Source organism: Pecten maximus, chromosome 16, assembly GCF_902652985.1.
Source record: "Pecten maximus chromosome 16, xPecMax1.1, whole genome shotgun sequence".
In the NCBI taxonomy this organism is placed as follows: Eukaryota; Metazoa; Mollusca; class Bivalvia; order Pectinida; family Pectinidae; genus Pecten; species Pecten maximus.
Genome location: NC_047030.1, coordinates 325,121 through 345,376, shown reverse-complemented (window position 1 = coordinate 345,376; position 20,256 = coordinate 325,121). Strand labels below are relative to the sequence as shown.

At 40.5% G+C, this 20,256-nt stretch overlaps 1 protein-coding gene across 1 annotated transcript in view; it reads left to right on the top strand.

Moving 5' to 3' along the window:
* Nucleotides 1–2: 2 nt before the first annotated feature.
* LOC117345403 (pre-mRNA 3' end processing protein WDR33-like) overlaps nt 3–20,256 on the top strand; it is a 34,886-nt gene continuing 14,632 nt past the window's right edge. The window contains exons 1-9 of the mRNA XM_033908476.1: nt 3–143; nt 1,035–1,284; nt 3,465–3,533; nt 3,969–4,073; nt 4,374–4,469; nt 4,854–5,005; nt 7,307–7,404; nt 9,997–10,123; nt 12,100–12,254. Of these exons, the coding sequence (XP_033764367.1) occupies nt 1,054–1,284; nt 3,465–3,533; nt 3,969–4,073; nt 4,374–4,469; nt 4,854–5,005; nt 7,307–7,404; nt 9,997–10,123; nt 12,100–12,254 (1,033 nt within the window). The 5' untranslated portion in view covers nt 3–143; nt 1,035–1,053. The remainder of the gene's footprint in view (nt 144–1,034; nt 1,285–3,464; nt 3,534–3,968; nt 4,074–4,373; nt 4,470–4,853; nt 5,006–7,306; nt 7,405–9,996; nt 10,124–12,099; nt 12,255–20,256) is intronic.

Genomic DNA, 20,256 nt, shown 5'->3' with positions numbered 1-20,256 from the left:
CGAGTCCGCCATTTTCAGTCAACATGCGACTTGAGCTCAATTAAACTTTCATTGTTAGTAAGCTTCGCGGGTGAAAGACTGACACTATTGTATAATGTCATTGTTGATGTCATACAAAACCGAAACGCCTGATATAGGCTTTGGTAAGGAATTGGTCGTGATTGTCCTGTTTTGTAAATGTCGGACCCACAAATGTCTGGCAAATCTGGCGGTCGTGCCTCGCCAATATAAAAAAGAAATTGTCGACCAGTTCAGTCTTAGCTTAGTTAAGCTTAATCGTAATTATTTGCATTTCAATCAGCAATTTAAGTAGGCTTATTACTTTTTTACGACTGTGTCGTAACTCTGTTCTTTAGAATTGTCAAAATCGCATCTCAAATTGGCTTTTCAATTGCCGTTGGAAAATGGTCGATTACACGTTCGACACTGAAATGTGTTTATCACACTCATTGGTCAAGGGTTATTATTCTTAGATTCACTTTATTTTTTTTTGCAGGAACTCGGGGGTCAGGATAAAAAACGAATGCCTTCGTAATTTTTTTTTTATCTACAGTCGAGAGAAGAAAAAAAACTAAATAACCCCATTCACTCATAGTCCGCAATCTTCAATGATGGCGCCCCTGTAAATTGAAGACTGATGGATAGAATAAATAATGAAATCACTAAAATATGCCTCCACTCCAAAAATCAACTCAACGACTAGTATCTTATCTCTCCATTAATCGACTCTGCTTGATGCCAAAATACAGTGCTAATTCTTTTATAAAAAGTCCACAGCTCAAGTAAGCTTCTATTATGGACAAATGTAGTTTATTTTCAAATTAATGGATGGAGACATACTCATAGTGGAATCTGTTTTTTTTTTCATCATTATAAAATCATCCCAAACCCAAATTGACAACATACAATGCATCATACATATTGGTTTATCTTGGAAATATATAAACTTGTGTCAGTCTTAAATTGTGTTGCAAATGTACTTCAAATGAAGCTTACATTTGTTAGTACCATAAATTCTAACTATCTTTTTCCAGATCACAAAAATATTTGAAAATGGATGGAGGCGGGGTAGCAACTATGCAGATGGATGCTCCAAGATATGGAGGGCAGCGGATGGGACGAGGATATGGAAGGGGAGGATTCGGTCGTGGGGCAGGTCAACCAGGTGGAGGTGACTCCGGAGGAACTGTGGGGCAGGCTGTCATGTTTGATGGGAAACGCATGCGGAAGGCAGTACACAGAAAAACTATAGATTATAACTCTGCAGTTATCAACTATCTACAGGTATAAATTTGTACGAAGAAACATTGTCAAAATTTATGTCCATTGTCTAAATAAGTAAAAGGTACAAAATTGGATAGTACGTATACCAGTCACCATGGTAACTAAGTGGTGAGAACAAGCCATATGGTATGTGCTCCACTTTGAGAGAGGTCTCTTAGACTCTAGTTTCAGCCTCAGCCTAGATGTTTGCTTTGAGATTGGGATATTGATAGAATGAGATTGGGATATTGATAGGAGAATGAGATTGGGATATTGATAGGAGAATGAGATTGGGATATTGATAGGAGAATGAGATTGGGATATTGATTGGAGAATGAGATTGGGATATTGATAGAATGAGATTGGGGTATTGATAGGAGAATGAGATTGGGGTATTGATTGGAGAATGAGATTGGGATATTGATAGAATGAGATTGGGATATTAATAGGAGAATGAGATTGGGATATTGATAGAATGAGATTGGGATATTGATAGAATGAGATTGGGATATTGATTGGAGAATGAGATTGGGATATTGATAGAATGAGATTGGGATATTGATAGGAGAATGAGATTGGGATATTGATTGGAGAATGAGATTGGGATATTGATTGGAGAATGAGATTGGGATATTGATTGGAGAATGAGATTGGGATATTGATAGAATGAGATTGGGATATTGATAGAATGAGATTGGGATATCAATTGGAGAATGAGATTGGGATATTGATAGAATGAGATTGGGATATCAATTGGAGAATGAGATTGGGATATTGATAGGAGAATGAGATTGGGATATTGATAGAATGAGATTGGGATATTGATTGGAGAATGAGATTGGGATATTGATAGGAGAATGAGATTGGGATATTGATTGGAGAATGAGATTGGGATATTGATAGAATGAGATTGGGGTATTGATAGGAGAATGAGATTGGGGTATTGATTGGAGAATGAGATTGGGATATTGATAGAATGAGATTGGGATATTAATAGGAGAATGAGATTGGGATATTGATAGGAGAATGAGATTGGGATATTGATAGGAGAATGAGATTGGGGTATTGATAGGAGAATGAGATTGGGATATTGATAGGAGAATGAGATTGGGATATTGATAGGAGAATGAGATTGGGATATTGATTGGAGAATGAGATTGGGATATTGATTGGAGAATGAGATTGGGATATTGATTGGAGAATGAGATTGGGATATTGATAGAATGAGATTGGGATATTGATAGAATGAGATTGGGATATCAATTGGAGAATGAGATTGGGATATTGATAGAATGAGATTGGGATATCAATTGGAGAATGAGATTGGGATATTGATAGGAGAATGAGATTGGGATATTGATAGAATGAGATTGGGATATTGATTGGAGAATGAGATTGGGATATTGATAGGAGAATGAGATTGGGATATTGATAGAATGAGATTGGGATATTGATAGGAGAATGAGATTGGGATATTGATAGAATGAGATTGGGATATTGAAAGGAGAATGAGATTGGGATATTGATAGAATGAGATTGGGATATTGAAAGGAGAATGAGATTGGGATATTGATAGAATGAGATTGGGGTATTGATTGGAGAATGAGATTGGGATATTGATTGGAGAATGAGATTGGGATATTGATTGGAGAATGAGATTGGGATATTGATTGGGATATTGATTGGGATATTGATTGGAGAATGAGATTGGGATATTGATTGGAGAATGAGATTGGGATATTGATTGGAGAATGAGATTGGGATATTGATTGGAGATTGGGATATTGATAGAATGAGATTGGGATATCAATTGGAGAATGAGATTGGGATATTGATTGGAGAAAGATGATGAACTTACCTTATGAAGTGATTCAAGAAAATGATGAAATGAAAAATGGTAAAAACATGATGTGAAGATTATCAAAATGTTTAAATGTCAATATTGTCTGTTTAAAAACTTTGAATATGTTTGTTCGATGAAAAATTTGACAGCATCATTTCATGAAATATATATAAAAAAAACACTGCTGATTACTACCTCTAACGATCATACCTTCCATTGCTCTACTAATGGAATAAGAAAAATTCCTTAAGAAAGAATTTAATACAAAAACTTACTCATTAGGCAAAGCAAATTTACTTCTAAAGGTTGAAAATTTGTAGGCATTTTGCTGATATCTATCAAATTCTGTTTTTAACAGGATAGGATATGGCAGCGAGATCACAGGGATAGACGAGCCCTACAGCCAGAATCCCTGTATCAGATTGAGGTAATTGTGTCAATAGTGATAACAAGTGGGAAATCCATGTTCTTTTTTTGTCACAAAATCATTGTTTCAGACGTTTTGATTTTTGAAGTTGACCTTGCATTTTCTCCATTAGATTATGTTGCATATACAATGTATACTGATTCGGTAACTCTTGAAATTTACCATGTGATAGAAATTTATTCGAAATATGATTTTATACTGTATTTATAAAGCAATAATAGTTCTTTTTCCGAAATTAATATACTGTATTTATAAAGCAATAATAGTTCTTTTTCCGAAATTTTCTACAAAAACAAAAAGCACTTGATGTTCAGTTAAATTAAGATTTAGATTTACATTTTGAGGTATTGTCAGGAAAACAAATGCATGTATAGAACAAGCTACATGTATCTTTTTCATGCGGTGAAACATAAAAATGACTTCACTTTGTTTCAGCTGACTCCACCTTTGCATATGAAAGACAACCCGATGAATTGTGTAACCACTAAATTCATTCGTACTTCAACAAACAAGTTCAGATGTCCGATCTTCTGTTTAGCTGTGAGTATGACCTAACTACAAAAAACGTTTTACAGACCTAACTCACTGTAATGTGTAAAGATTTATTTAGATTATGCATTGCGATGTAGATAAACTTGTACTCTGTTTTTAACTCCATTACCAACATGGAATCTTCTCTCAATTTTAAGCTAAATGTTGCTGCCATTTACACCTTTCTAGTGAAATTCATTTTGAAAGTACTTTTCTCATATTCGATGAAAATTAGATTTCATTTAACCTGGACTTTTTCGCTCTGTAAAACATTGCACTGACTGATAGCTGTTATTTCATTGGATACAGTGGACACCAGAGGGGAGGCGTTTAGTGACCGGGGCATCAAGTGGAGAGTTTACTCTGTGGAATGGCCTGACATTTAACTTTGAAACTATCCTACAGGTAATTAGATTGATGATATAAAATCAATATCAAGGACAGTTTCCCCTGCATATACAGCCATGTCTGTGGATCTTATATTTTTACAAGATCTGTTGTTTTAAAAATTTCTAAATCATCAAAACTGAAAAGTCAATATTTTGCAACTCTTTGTTCAGGGGATGTCTCAAAATTATCCATGTTGGAGGGTGGCAGACAGAATTTTGATATGAGTTGTAGAATTTCTGGAAAAGCTTAAATTTGACATTGTGTGACTCATTGTTTTAGAATTTCATTTGAAGAGATCTTACATTATAGATTGATCACTGCTTCGTATAAGGAAATCTAGAGAAATAAGGATTTACCCCAGCTAATACATACCATTTGTAATGACCATTTTGTTTACAGGCCCATGACACATCTGTAAGAGCAATGCAATGGAGCCACAATGACCAATGGATGGTGACGGCAGACCACTCGGGCTTTATCAAGTACTGGCAGACCAACATGAACAATGTGAAGATGTACCAGGGCCACAAGGAGCCAGTGCGCGGGATAAGGTGGGCTTCTCTGCGGGACTGTTTTGTTTACTTGGTCGTCCTTTTACTTCGGGTCGCTGCCAGCAATCTGGTCACGCCATATCTGCGTGCTCATCTAAATATTTACATGGTTGCTTTTCTCAAAAACCAAATTCTAGTATTGCACATTCAAAATCTGACTTTAGACATTTATCTTATGTCAATATTAACAGAACATAATTTATCCCAAAATCTGCTATTAGACAATAATTGGGATTTCCAGCTTTATCATATTTTTCACAAAATTTTATTAACATATTTTCAAAATCATTCCTGTGGTATTATTCACCAAATATTTAAAAGTGAATACTTGAACGAAAGTCTTTTGTCGATTGAAAAGTTAGGGCCAGCTCTTAATCTTTTTTCAAAGCAAATTTTTCAATTGTGGTCCAAATGCTGCTCATATAGTATCAGTCAGCAGTCAAATTTTTACCAAGAAAAAATATTTAACCATATTTACTTTATACAGGTATTTAGGCATGTTTTTTGGATTTCCATGACTGATATACTGTTTTGGTTTTTATTAAGATTTTTCTCTATAAAGGTAAATCTTGATCTGAATAGGTTTAATCAATTCCAGTCAAATTTTTACTTTGATCCATTTTCGCATTTCCTTGGTTTAGAATTAGAGAAGCAACTTTGTATTGAAATTATCTGAAGTATAATATCAAATTTAATTCCACATTAATCTAAGTCCTTGTTTACCGCATTAAATATATTGCTTTTGGCTTTTTCAGCCTGTTTGAAAATATTCTCATTTTAAAATTAAGAATTTTAAAGAAAATAGGCATACTTTTCCCTTCCGAAGACTTGTTATCGCTTTCCTAAAAAAATGATGGAGAGTGTTACAGGATTTGAGACATTCTAAACTAAGCATGAATTATATAGTGGACTTTGCAGTGCATCAACAGTGCTCAACTCACTTTCTGTGAATTCAACAAAGGGTTCAAACTGACTTTTATTATCGCTCAAGACTGAAGTTTTTCTGTGTTAGAGAGATTTGTTAATGCTTAAAAACCCGCTACAAGGATTTTCCTTTTTCAAGGCTCTAATAAAAGTCATTTAGCCCAACAAAAGACTATGATCTAGATTGTCTTGACAGTTATTGGTACATATATCTAGTACTTTCAAAATGTCATTTTTTGTTTCCAATATTTTTCTGTCATTCAGTATTTTAAATAAAGGCATGAGCCCAAACATTTTACATCTTGCTTATGAATAAAGGCTTTCAGCCCTTCGAAGTACAAGGATTAAGAATTAATAACTGTTTCCAACATCAAATTGTGATTGAATATTTTTCAATAAAGGCATAAGCCCAAACCGTCTCTAGCTGTTAGATCTGAATAAAGGCTTTTAGCCCTTATTTTAGAATTCATTTGTAGTGTTGTTTCTCTCATCTAATTGGGATTATTTTTCAATGAAGGCTCTAGCCCAAGCTTTTTGCAGTTTACGTATGATAATATCCACATAATAATCCAGCACAGAGTTGTGGTGCAAGGTTCATTAATAAAGGCATTTGCCCATACGCTTTGTGACATAGATCTTAATAGACTTCATGCCAAAAGAAGCTACAAGTTCCATACAGCTCAGTTCATCAGCAGCTCAGTTTAAGTGCCGTGCTTGGGGATTCACCAATAGCTGTCAACATAATTTTGAAGAACTTTCAATAAAGGCATAAGCCCGATACTTTGCAACATTTTGAATAAAGGCATCAAGCCCAAACAGGTTCTTCGAGTATTCAATAAAGGCATAAGCCCGATATTTTACGACTTTTTGAATAAAGGCATCAAGCCCAAACAGGTTCTTCGAGTATTCAATAAAGGCATAAGCCCGATATTTTACGACTTTTTGAATAAAGGCATCAAGCCCTAATCATCAACTTTGCAGCATTTTTCAGCAGATTTCAACACCTTACTGATACTTTTTCAGGATTTTTCAATAAAGGCTGAGGCCCATTAGATCACATGTACCCATGATACTTATCTTATTGCCTGGCTGCAGAATGCTAATTCTTTTATTTTATTCTCTTGGCATCCTTGCAAGTCTCAACTTCCCTTGCTAGATGGTATTGGATTTTGGCCCTGGAGCTAGTATAGATGATGTTTTTGAATAAAGGCAACTTGCCCATGCATAAAATAGATCTCCTATAACATAGACAATGTTATAAAGATAAGGCACTTGTATGTCTCGTTACCAAAACATGCTAGAATTTCGTTGTTTGCAATCAGTATGTTTATGTCATTAATATCTGCATATGTTGTTTGTTTATTTTTTTCTGCACAGTTTTTGTCCAACGGATAATAAATTTGCGACATGCTCTGACGATGGAACAGTCCGAATATGGGATTTTATGAAATGTCACGAAGAAAAAATTTTGAGAGGTAGGTCTTTTGGAAGATAAAAATCTTGTCACGAGGTGTACATGGGAGCAAAAATCTGCAGGGAAACAACTCGCCTTAACCAACAACCAACATATTGTGTTAAACCATTACAACTAGTATGAGGTATTTAAAAATCTTTATCTGCTATTACATGTATTTATATACTATGGAACAGCCACTCTTTGTTTCTGAGTCAACAAAGATGTGTTTGTGTCCTAGCTGCCAACAGGATGACCTGTACAAAATTTTAACAAAAATGAATATTGCAGTATTTTTAGCCAACCATCATCAGGTTGTCATGCAGCTGGTTTGAATCACCATTATGCTACATCCAACCATAAACGATCGTTATTGCGATATCAGAGACATACTGAAAGTTATGTTCGACTAGTACACGTTTAATTTAAAGACTTGTAAAAACAAAATGACCGACAGGTGGTCATTTTGGATTTCGAAAGTTGAAATTTATTTCTTGAAAAGTACTTGATGGATTTTTTTTAAATTTCACCTTTAGGTTTCATTTGATCTTTTAAGTTTGAGACGGATCAGAACTGTAAGTTACAACTTATGAATTTTGACAATTTTTCATCACTTTTGCTCCGGAAATACTGAATTGGCATTTCTGACAGTACTAACACCTTTTTTTTCTTCTTCTGAACAAAAATCACAAGCTTATGTACTAGAATTTCTTTAAAAAAAAAGAAGGAAAAAAAGCAAAATCTGAAAATAATGTGTCACTGCCACTACACCCTGTATTGGATCATGTTAAGAACAAATGCATCCATTTAGAGGTTTGTATTTTTAATACAAATATATCTGCTTAATTGTTAGTGCTGAAAGATATGTCAATGGGTGTTCTGTAGACTGACGGCATCAAAAATTGAATGGGATATGTTATCAAGGCACTTAACAATCGCTAACCTAAACCAAATAGATCACTGGGCATATTGCATTATTGATGGCTGTATAGTACAATCACTCCAAGTAAACCAGGTAGTTGTTCCAAGTGGTCAAAAGTTGATGTAGAGAGTATGTTGTGCTCATCTCTTTCATCCTTAGAAAGAACGATGGAAGACATTTCAAACCTGTTTGAAAATCAATATGTATCATGTTTGATGAAATTGTTGACAAAATGTATTTGCTTGAGAAGTGACATTTAGTAATTGATATCATGAAAGAATGTTCTGCAGAAAACGGCTAATATATTAATTACAAGTAATAGCTTCATATATCTTCCTGAAGTATCCTTGGATGTTGTGTGACTTATCAAATATCTGGAATAGAAATGCTGCAAACAAGACTGACTACCTGGTAAAAAGCCTGTAATGAGTTGGCCTCTACATGACCGGGTAATGAGTTGGCCTCTACATGACAGGGTAATGAGTTGGCGTCTACATGACCGGGTAATGAGTTGGCCTCTACATGACCGGGTAATGAGTTGGCCACTACACGACAGGGTAATGAGTTGGCCTCTACACGACAGGGTAATGAGTCGGCCTCTACACGACAGGGTAATGAGTCGGCCTCTACACGACAGGGTAATGAGTCGGCCTCTACACGACAGGGTAATGAGTCGGCCTCTACACGACAGGGTAATGAGTCGGCCTCTACACGACAGGGTAATGAGTCGGCCTCTACACGACAGGGTAATGAGTCGGCCTCTACACGACAGGGTAATGAGTCGGCCTCTACACGACAGGGTAATGAGTCGGCCTCTACACGACAGGGTAATGAGTCGGCCTCTACACGACAGGGTAATGAGTCGGCCTCTACATGACAGTCTGCATGACAGGGTAATGAGTTGGCCTCTACATGACAGGGTAATGAGTTGGCCTCTACATGACAGGGTAATGAGTTGGCCTCTACACGACAGGGTGATGAGTTGGCCTCTACATGACAGGGTAATGAGTTGGCCTCTACATGACAGGGTAATGAGTTGGCCTCTACATGACAGGGTAATGAGTTGGCCTCTACACGACAGGGTAATGAGTTGGCCTCTACATGACAGGGTAATGAGTTGGCCTCTACATGACAGGGTAATGAGTTGGCCTCTACACGACAGGGTAATGAGTTGGCCTCTACATGACAGGGTGGGCTAGGTATTTAGGCTTGGCTTGTGTACTTTACCTTTTTTATTTTCATAACTAGTTGTGATATATTATCCAATGGAATTATATTTCATCATTTGGTCAAAGGTTTAATTGACACTTAAATAAGAATGAATGTGTTCATGCTTTTATAAAGATATCATGCACAGGAAAACACGGTTTGAACCGAAAAATATAATGCCATGAAGATGTTTATTTAAAAATCAATAAATTGATATTAAAGATTAGCTCAAGCTAAATATGTTGTCCCTCAGAAAATGAAGTGTTATCATTTTACACTGGAAAATTAGTTGTCACAGTTTAAAAGGTTTGCTAGGCAGGGGAAGTTTCAGGGTAACAGGGTCACAAAGTTAATAACGTACATGAACTGATCAACCAACATTTTGATAAAAACACTTAAAAGGAAAGAGAAATGCCACAGAATACATTATGCCCAACAAACTACAGTTGCTAGCTAGACCAACCGCCCTATTGCTGTCTCTAGGTCACGGAGCAGACGTTAAGTGTGTGGACTGGCACCCTCAGAAGTGTCTGATTGCCTCGGGCAGCAAGGATAACCAGCAACCGCTCAAACTGTGGGATCCCAAGTCTGGCACCAGCCTCGCAACCATGTATGTATTCAGTTTTGTCTTCATTAAATAAAAATCTCTTTAATCTGGAACAGAAAACACTCTTCCGGACCACCTGGTCTTATTCTCCTTGTACTTGGGTCTCCATACAGATTTTTAGTAGGAACTATGGTTTGGTTTTTATGTCGGTATTGTTGTTTGTTAGTCGAAAAATGTGACGAGAGCTGTTCATTTTATGAAACTAAGTGATTAATGTGGCTTTTGGACAAGTCTTGACAGAAATTTACGGCCTGTATATATCAATATCAGTCTTCAGGTCATTCCATATTACACTCAAAAATCAACAAACTCTAGTTTGTCCACCTAAATGAATATCAAAATAGGAAGCTAGTTTTGCATATCAAAGGCTTTGCATGAGCATGGTGACATTCAAATATTCTAAGCTTCTGACCGAAAAATAGTAAAATTTATTTCCAGACAATGGCATTAACATTGTCGGTCCAAGTCAGGGGTGGGCTTATTGCAGGATAATGAAATAACATTAGGTCACAGTTACATGTAAGCTGAAGAATGTGGAGAGGTACCTGTGAGAAGAATTTTAAGCCCATCATCATCAGATGGTCTTTGTTATCTGTCCGTAAACAATCCTTGTTATAGCTATTACTTGAGAAGGACTGGAAGGATATTTCTCGACCTCCACATAAATGTCCCTAGCTGTGCCCATTCAGCTTTGAGCTTAATCAGGAAAACAAATTGGTGGACAGGCAGTCATCTTGGAATTCTATTATCGCTATTTTTGTGAACTGGAAGGATATTTCTCAAACTTAACATAAATGTTTCCCTTGGTAGTTGTGCCCATTAAATTTTGAGTTGATCTATCGTAAATATTTGTATAGTGCGCACTCGCTTATAGTGCTAATATCAAGATAACAAAATGTCTAACAGGTGGCCATCTTGAATTTTTACAGTTGAAGTTTGTTAATTATGGCTAGTTCTTGTACCAACAAGAAGTACAAATATATTTATACTACAGGGATATTTTTCAAACTTCACAATTAGGTTTCCCTTAGTCCCAAGTAAGCCCAATTAATTTTGAGTCTGATCCAAAAAAGACTGACATTTAGCCATCTTAGATTTTGACACTGACAGTTGGAAGTTTGTTATTGCCATCTTCAGAAGAACTGGAGAATTGTTTCTCAAATTTCAGATGTAGGTTCCAATTGTCCCCAGTTGTGACCTTTCAATATTGAGTCAGATTTGGAAAGCAAAATGGCATTATAATCATGATACATAGTTGGGTTTCCCTGAACAGTATTTTGATTCGATGGTTTGCAAAAGTTTGTACCCTTTACTCCAGAATTAAAAAAAAAAATTGGTTTGCAAAAGTTTGTGCCCTTTACTCCAGAATTAAAAAAAAAAATTGGTTTGCAAAAGTTTGTGCCCTTTACTCCAGCATTTTGTCCACAATCGCCTACATTTTCTACCAATTTGTTTGAAAGATGGTTGGCTTTATTTGTGGTTCACTGAAAAGCATTTTGATTCAAATATTTTTGCAGAAGTTATTGCCCTTTATTTCTAGTACTGTAATCTTGTCTTGGGATCTTCATTTTTCTACCAATTTCTTTGAAACTTGGTAGGCTTTAAAATCATGATATAAAGTTGTGTTTAATGATGTGGAGACTAGCCTCCGATTACTTCTATTCCTCAAATTGTTAGAAAATTAAACATTGACATTGTAGTGAAAGATGATCAAGGTTTAAAGCACCTTACCACTCATAAGGTGATGCAAATCTTATTATGTCACTATATGCCATTCAACAGGTGTATATCGTTTTGTGTGCGGTTCTCTTATTATGTCACTATATGCCATTCAACAAGTGTATATCGTTTTGTGTGCAGTTCTCTTATTATGTCACTATATGCCATTCAACAGGTGTATATCGTTACGTGTGCGGTTCTCTTATTTGAGAAAATTTGAAGATCGATGATAAAAGTTATTTCCAACACTTACATTACAGTCATGCACATAAAGGAACAGTTATGAATCTGAAGTGGAATCAGAATGGTAACTGGCTGTTGACCGCCTCCAGGGACCATCTTATGAAGCTGTTTGATATCCGCAATATGAAGGAGGAGTTCCAGACCTTCAAAGGTCATAAGAAGGAAGCTACAGGTACAAGTCCTTACATAAAATATAGTATATGGTCAGGAAACAAAATGTTTAACTTGTGGTACAAGTCCATACATAAAATATAGTATTTGGTCGGGAAACAAAATGTTTAACTTGTGGTACAAGTCCTTACATAAAATATAGTATTTGGTCGGGAAACAAAATGTTTAACGTGTACACTATCATCACCTCAGTGTACATAAGATTGTAGTGTGTGATCAAAACCTGTTAATTGGATTACAGTATTTAACACTTACCTTCATAGTCATTTGAATACCAAAATGTCACAAAATGCCTTGACTCTGTATACTGGTTATAATATACATGAAAATCTATCTGTATACTTTATTGTCTGATCAAGGTGATATATCGTCATTAAATACCAAAATGTTGCACATGAAATCCTGTCTGGTTATATGAAAATCTACTTAGTTAGTAATCTTTTTCTCCTATCACTCAAATCTGTCTCACATGTTGATTATACCCCCGCAACGAAGTTAGGGGGGTATACTGGAATCAGGTTGTCTGTCCGTCCGTCCCTCCGTCCGTCTGTCTGTAGACGCATTTTGTCCGGACAACTCCTCCTAAACCGATGGGCCGATTTCAATGAAACTTCACACACATATTAATGATCATGTGTAGATGTGCATGCCACTTTCTTTTTCTCAAAATTATGGTTGCTATGGCAACTGGTCACTATAAACAGGTTTTCTGATAAGAACCATAACTTTAAGTTTGTCCAGACAACTCCTCCTAAACCGAAGGGCCGATTTCAATGAAACTTCACACAAATATAGAGGACCATGTGTAGATGTGTATGCCACTTTCTTTTTCTCAAAATTATGGTTGCTATGGCAACTGGTCACTATAAACAGGTTTTCTTATTAGAACCATAATTTTAAGTTTGTCCGGACAACTCCTCCTAAATCGATGGGCCGATTTCAATGAAACTTCACACAAATATAGAGGACCATGTGTAGATGTGCATGCCACTTTCTTTTTCTCAAAATTATGGTTGCTATGGCAACTGGTCACTATAAACAGATTTTCTGATAAGAACCATAACTTTAAGTTTGTCTGGACAACTCCTCCTAAAGCGAAGGGCCGATTTCAATGAAACTTCACACAAATATAGAGGACCATGTGTAGATATGCATGCCACTTTCTTTTTCTCAAAATTATGGTTGCTATGGCAACTGGTCACTATAAACAGGTTTTCTGATAAGAACCATAACTTTAAGTTTGTCCAGACACTCCTCCTAAACCGAAGGGCCGATTTCAATGAAACTTCACACAAATATAGAGGACCATGTGCAGTTGTGCATCTCACTTTCTTTTTCTCAAAATTATGGTTGCTATGGCAACTGGTCACTGTATTACTGGGTTATCTTAGTTAGCCTCTTATTAACAGTTCCAATTCTGACTCGTGTAGATTGCGGGGGTATTAGTCAGCCATCTTGGCGACAGTTCTAGTTTTACCTGTTCAAGATTTCTCTGTCAACCCTTTGGGGGTAATTTCTCTGTCAACCCTTTGGGGGTAATTTCTCTGTCAGCCCCTAGGGTGTTATTTCTCCGTCATCTCCTATAGTGTGATTTCACTGTCGCCCCTCAGGTGTAATTTCTCTGCCACCCCCTACAGTATGGGGCCGCGGTGGCCGAGTGATTAAGGTGTCCCGACACTTTATCACTAGCCCTCCACCTCTGGGTTGCGAGTTCGAAACCTACATGGGGCAGTTGCCAGGTACTGACTGTAGGCCGGTGGTTTTTCTGCGGGTACTCCGGCTTTCCTCCACCTCCAAAACCTGGCACGTCCTTAAATGACCCTGGCTGTTAATAGGACGTTAAACAAAACAAACTAAACCAAACCCTACAGTATGATTTCTCTGTCACCCCCTATGTTGTGATTTCTGTCACCCCAGATAGTATGTGCTGACAACAATAAATGATGTCACAGCAAAAAATACATTACATTACCATCACATCAACAATCCATCACACCACGTCCACCCCTACAGTTTTTTTCACCATAAATAAAGGAGAATGATGGGTATAATTATCCTCTATCTTGAGGACAAAGTAAAGAAATCTCCAATTCTCTGTGTGATATTCCTGTCTTGGCAGAGACTCAGGTTAGACAACAGAGAATATTAGCCAAGGTTTGGACATTCCCCTGCCACCTCTAGAGTGTGATTTCTCTGTCACCCCTAAGGTGTGATTCCTCTGTCACCCCTAGAGTGTGATATCTCTGTCACCCCCTAGAATGATATCTCTGTCACCCCCTATGTTGTGATTTCTCTGTCACCCCCTACGGTGTGATTCCTCTGTCACCCCTAGAATGATTTCTCTGTCACCCCTAGAGTGTGATTCCTCTGTTGACCCTTAGAGTGTGGTTCCTCTGTCAACCCCTTAGAGTGTGGTTCCTCTGTCACCTCCTAGAGTGTGATTTCTCTGTCATCCCCTACGGTGTGATTTCTCTGTCAACCCCTAGGGTGTGATTCCTCTGTCACCCCTAGGGTGTGATTCCTCTGTCACCCCCTACGGTGTGATTTCTCTGTCACCCTTAGGATGTGATTCCTCTGTCAATCCCTATGGTATGATATATCTGTCAACCCCAAGGGTATGATTTCTCTGTCACCCCCTACGGTATGATTTCTCTGTCACCCCCTAGAGTGTGATTCCTCTGTCACCCCCTAGATCGTGATTCCTCTGTCACCCCTAGAGTGTGATATCTCTGTCACCCCCCTACAGTGTGATATCTCTGTCACCCCCTACAGTATGATATCTCTGTCACCCCCTAGAGTGTGATTCCTCTGTCACCCCCTACGGTGTGATTTCTCTGTCACCCCTAGAGTGTGATATCTCTGTCACCCCTAGAGTGTGATTCCTCTGTCATCCCCTATGGTGTGATTTCTCTGTCACCCCTAGAGTGTGATATCTCTGTCACCCCTAGAGTGTGATTCCTCTGTCAACCCCTACGGTGTGATTCCTCTGTCACCCCCTAAGGTGTGATTTCTCTGTCACCCCTAGAGTGTGATATCTCTGTCACCCCTAGATCGTGATTTCTCTGTCACCCCTAGGTTGTGATTCCTCTGTCACCCCCTATGGTGTGATTCCTCTGTCACCCCTAGAGTGTGATATCTCTGTCACCCCCTAAGGTGTGATTTCTCTGTCACCCCCTACAGTATGATATCTCTGTCACCCCTAGAGTGTGATATCTCTGTCACCCCCTAAGGTGTGATTCCTCTGTCACCCCCTACAGTATGATATCTCTGTCACCCCCTAAGGTGTGATTCCTCTGTCACCCCCTAGAGTGTGATTCCTCTGTCACCCCTAGAGTGTGGTATCTCTGTCACCCCCCTATGTTGTGATTTCTCTGTCACCCCCTAAGGTGTGATTTCTCTGTCACCCCCTAGAGTGTGATATCTCTGTCACCCCCTAGAGTGTGATATCTCTGTCACCCCTAGAGTGTGATTCCTCTGTCATCCCCTAAGGTGTGATTTCTCTGTCACCCCCTAGAGTGTGATTTCTCTGTCACCCCTACAGTATGATATCTCTGTCACCCCCTAGAGTGTGATTTCTCTGTCACCCCCTACAGTATGATTCCTCTGTCACCCCTATAGTGTGATTTCTCTGTCACCCCTAGATCGTGATTTCTCTGTCACCCCTAGAGTGTGATATCTCTGTCACCCCTAGAGTGTGGTATCTCTGTCACCCCCTAGAGTGTGATTTCTCTGTCACCCCCTACAGTGTGATTCCTCTGTCATCCCCTAAGGTGTGATTTCTCTGTCACCCCCTAGAGTGTGATTCCTCTGTCACCCCCTACAGTGTGATTCCTCTGTCACCCCTAGAGTGTGATTCCTCTGTCACCCCCTACAGTGTGATTCCTCTGTCACCCCTACAGTGTGATTCCTCTGTCACCCCCTATGTTGTGATATCTCTGTCACCCCCTAGAGTGTGATTCCTCTGTTACCCCCTAAAGTGTGATTCCTCTGTCACCCCCTATGTTGTGATTTCTCTGTCACCCCCTAGAGTGTGATTCCTCTGTCACCCCCTAGATCGTGATTTCTATGTCACCCCTAGAGTATGATTCCTCTGTCACCCCCTAAGGTGTGATTTCTCTGTCACCCCCTAGAGTGTGATTCCTCTGTCACCCCCTACAGTGTGATTTCTCTGTCACCCCCTACAGTGTGATTTCTCTGTCACCCCTACAGTGTGATTCCTCTGTCACCCCCTAAGGTATGATTCCTCTGTCACCCCCTAAGGTGTGATTCCTCTGTCACCCCCTAGAGTGTGATTCCTCTGTCACCCCCTACAGTGTGATTCCTCTGTCACCCCCTACTGTCACCCCCTATGTTGTGATATCTCTTTCACCCCCTAGAGTGTGATTTCTATGTCACCCCTAGAGTGTGATTCCTCTGTCACCCCTAGAGTGTGATATCTCTGTCACCCCCCAGAGTGTGATTCCTCTGTCACCCCCTACAGTATGATATCTCTGTCAACCCCTACGGTGTGATTTCTCTGTCACCCCCTACAGTATGATATCTCTGTCACCCCCCAGAGTGTGATTCCTCTGTCACCCCCTAGAGTGTGATTCCTCTGTCACCCCCCAGAGTGTGATTTCTCTGTCACCCCCCTTCGATGTGATTCCTCTGTCACCCCCTAGGTTGTGATTCCTCTGTCACCCCTACAGTGTGATTTCTCTGTCACCCCCCTTCGATGTGATTCCTCTGTCACCCCCTAGGTTGTGATTCCTCTGTCACCCCTACAGTGTGATTTCTCTGTCACCCCCTACAGTGTGATTCCTCTGTCACCCCTACAGTGTGATTCCTCTGTCACCCCCTAAGGTGTGATTTCTCTGTCACCCCTAGAGTGTGATATCTCTGTCACCCCTAGATCGTGATTTCTCTGTCACCCCTAGGTTGTGATTCCTCTGTCACCCCCTATGGTGTGATTCCTCTGTCACCCCTAGAGTGTGATATCTCTGTCACCCCCTAAGGTGTGATTCCTCTGTCACCCCCTAGAGTGTGATTCCTCTGTCACCCCTAGAGTGTGGTATCTCTGTCACCCCCCTATGTTGTGATTTCTCTGTCACCCCCTAAGGTGTGATTTCTCTGTCACCCCCTACAGTGTGATATCTCTGTCACCCCCTAGAGTGTGATTTCTCTGTCACCCCCTAGAGTGTGATATCTCTGTCACCCCCTAGAGTGTGATTCCTCTGTCATCCCCTAAGGTGTGATTTCTCTGTCACCCCCTAGAGTGTGATTCCTCTGTCACCCCCTACAGTGTGATTCCTCTGTCACCCCTATAGTGTGATTTCTCTGTCACCCCTAGATCGTGATTTCTCTGTCACCCCTAGAGTGTGATATGTCTGTCACCCCTAGAGTGTGGTATCTCTGTCACCCCCTAGAGTGTGATTTCTCTGTCACCCCCTACAGTGTGATTCCTCTGTCATCCCCTATAGTGTGATTTCTCTGTCACCCCTAGATCGTGATTTCTCTGTCACCCCTAGAGTGTGATATCTCTGTCACCCCTAGAGTGTGATATCTCTGTCACCCCTAGAGTGTGGTATCTCTGTCACCCCCTAGAGTGTGGTATCTCTGTCACCCCCTAGAGTGTGATTTCTCTGTCACCCCTAGAGTGTGATTCCTCTGTCACCCCCTACAGTGTGATTCCTCTGTCACCCCTAGAGTGTGATTCCTCTGTCACCCCCTACAGTGTGATTCCTCTGTCACCCCTACAGTGTGATTCCTCTGTCACCCCCTATGTTGTGATATCTCTGTCACCCCCTAGAGTGTGATTCCTCTGTTACCCCCTAAAGTGTGATTCCTCTGTCACCCCCTATGTTGTGATTTCTCTGTCACCCCCTAGAGTGTGATTCCTCTGTCACCCCCTAGATCGTGATTTCTATGTCACCCCTAGAGTATGATTCCTCTGTCACCCCCTAAGGTGTGATTTCTCTGTCACCCCCTAGAGTGTGATTCCTCTGTCACCCCCTACAGTGTGATTTCTCTGTCACCCCTACAGTGTGATTCCTCTGTCACCCCCTAAGGTATGATTCCTCTGTCACCCCCTAAGGTGTGATTCCTCTGTCACCCCCTAGAGTGTGATTCCTCTGTCACCCCCTACAGTGTGATTCCTCTGTCACCCCCTACTGTCACCCCCTATGTTGTGATATCTCTTTCACCCCCTAGAGTGTGATTTCTATGTCACCCCTAGAGTGTGATTCCTCTGTCACCCCTAGAGTGTGATATCTCTGTCACCCCCCAGAGTGTGATTCCTCTGTCACCCCCTACAGTATGATATCTCTGTCAACCCCTACGGTGTGATTTCTCTGTCACCCCCTACAGTATGATATCTCTGTCACCCCCCAGAGTGTGATTCCTCTGTCACCCCCTAGAGTGTGATTCCTCTGTCACCCCCCAGAGTGTGATTTCTCTGTCACCCCCCTTCGATGTGATTCCTCTGTCACCCCCTAGGTTGTGATTCCTCTGTCACCCCTACAGTGTGATTTCTCTGTCACCCCCCTTCGATGTGATTCCTCTGTCACCCCCTAGGTTGTGATTCCTCTGTCACCCCTACAGTGTGATTTCTCTGTCACCCCCTACAGTGTGATTTCTCTGTCACCCCCTACAGTGTGATATCTCTGTCACCCCCTACAGTGTGATATCTCTGTCACCCCTACAGTGTGATATCTCTGTCATCCCCTACAGTGTGATATCACTGTCACCCCTACAGTGTGATATCTCTGTCATCCCCTACAGTGTGATATCTCTGTCACCCCTAGAGTGTGATATCTCTGTCACCCCCTAAGGTGTGATTCCTCTGTCACCCCCTACAGTATGATATCTCTGTCACCCCCTAGAGTGTGATTCCTCTGTCACCCCTACAGTGTGATTTCTCTGTCACCCCCTACAGTGTGATTCCTCTGTCACCCCTACAGTGTGATTCCTCTGTCACCCCCTACAGTGTGATTTCTCTGTCACCCCCTACAGTGTGATTCCTCTGTCACCCCTACAGTGTGATTTCTCTGTCACCCCCTACAGTGTGATTCCTCTGTCACCCCTACAGTGTGATTCCTCTGTCACCCCCTACAGTGTGATTTCTCTGTCACCCCCTACAGTGTGATATCTCTGTCACCCCTACAGTGTGATATCTCTGTCATCCCCTACAGTGTGATATCACTGTCACCCCTACAGTGTGATATCTCTGTCATCCCCTACAGTGTGATATCTCTGTCACCCCTACAGTGTGATATCTCTGTCACCCCTACAGTATGATATCTCTGTCACCCCCTAGAGTGTGATTCCTCTGTCACCCCTACAGTGTGATTTCTCTGTCACCCCCTACAGTGTGATTCCTCTGTCACCCCTACAGTGTGATTCCTCTGTCACCCCCTACAGTGTGATTTCTCTGTCACCCCCTACAGTGTGATTCCTCTGTCACCCCTACAGTGTGATTTCTCTGTCACCCCCTACAGTGTGATTCCTCTGTCACCCCTACAGTGTGATTCCTCTGTCACCCCCTACAGTGTGATTTCTCTGTCACCCCCTACAGTGTGATATCTCTGTCACCCCTACAGTGTGATATCTCTGTCATCCCCTACAGTGTGATATCACTGTCACCCCTACAGTGTGATATCTCTGTCATCCCCTACAGTGTGATATCTCTGTCACCCCTAGAGTGTGATATCTCTGTCACCCCCTAAGGTGTGATTCCTCTGTCACCCCCTAGAGTGTGATTCCTCTGTCACCCCTAGAGTGTGGTATCTCTGTCACCCCCCTATGTTGTGATTTCTCTGTCACCCCCTAAGGTGTGATTTCTCTGTCACCCCCTACAGTGTGATATCTCTGTCACCCCCTAGAGTGTGATTTCTCTGTCACCCCCTACAGTGTGATTCCTCTGTCATCCCCTAAGGTGTGATTTCTCTGTCACCCCCTAGAGTGTGATTTCTCTGTCACCCCTAGAGTGTGATATCTCTGTCACCCCTAGAGTGTGGTATCTCTGT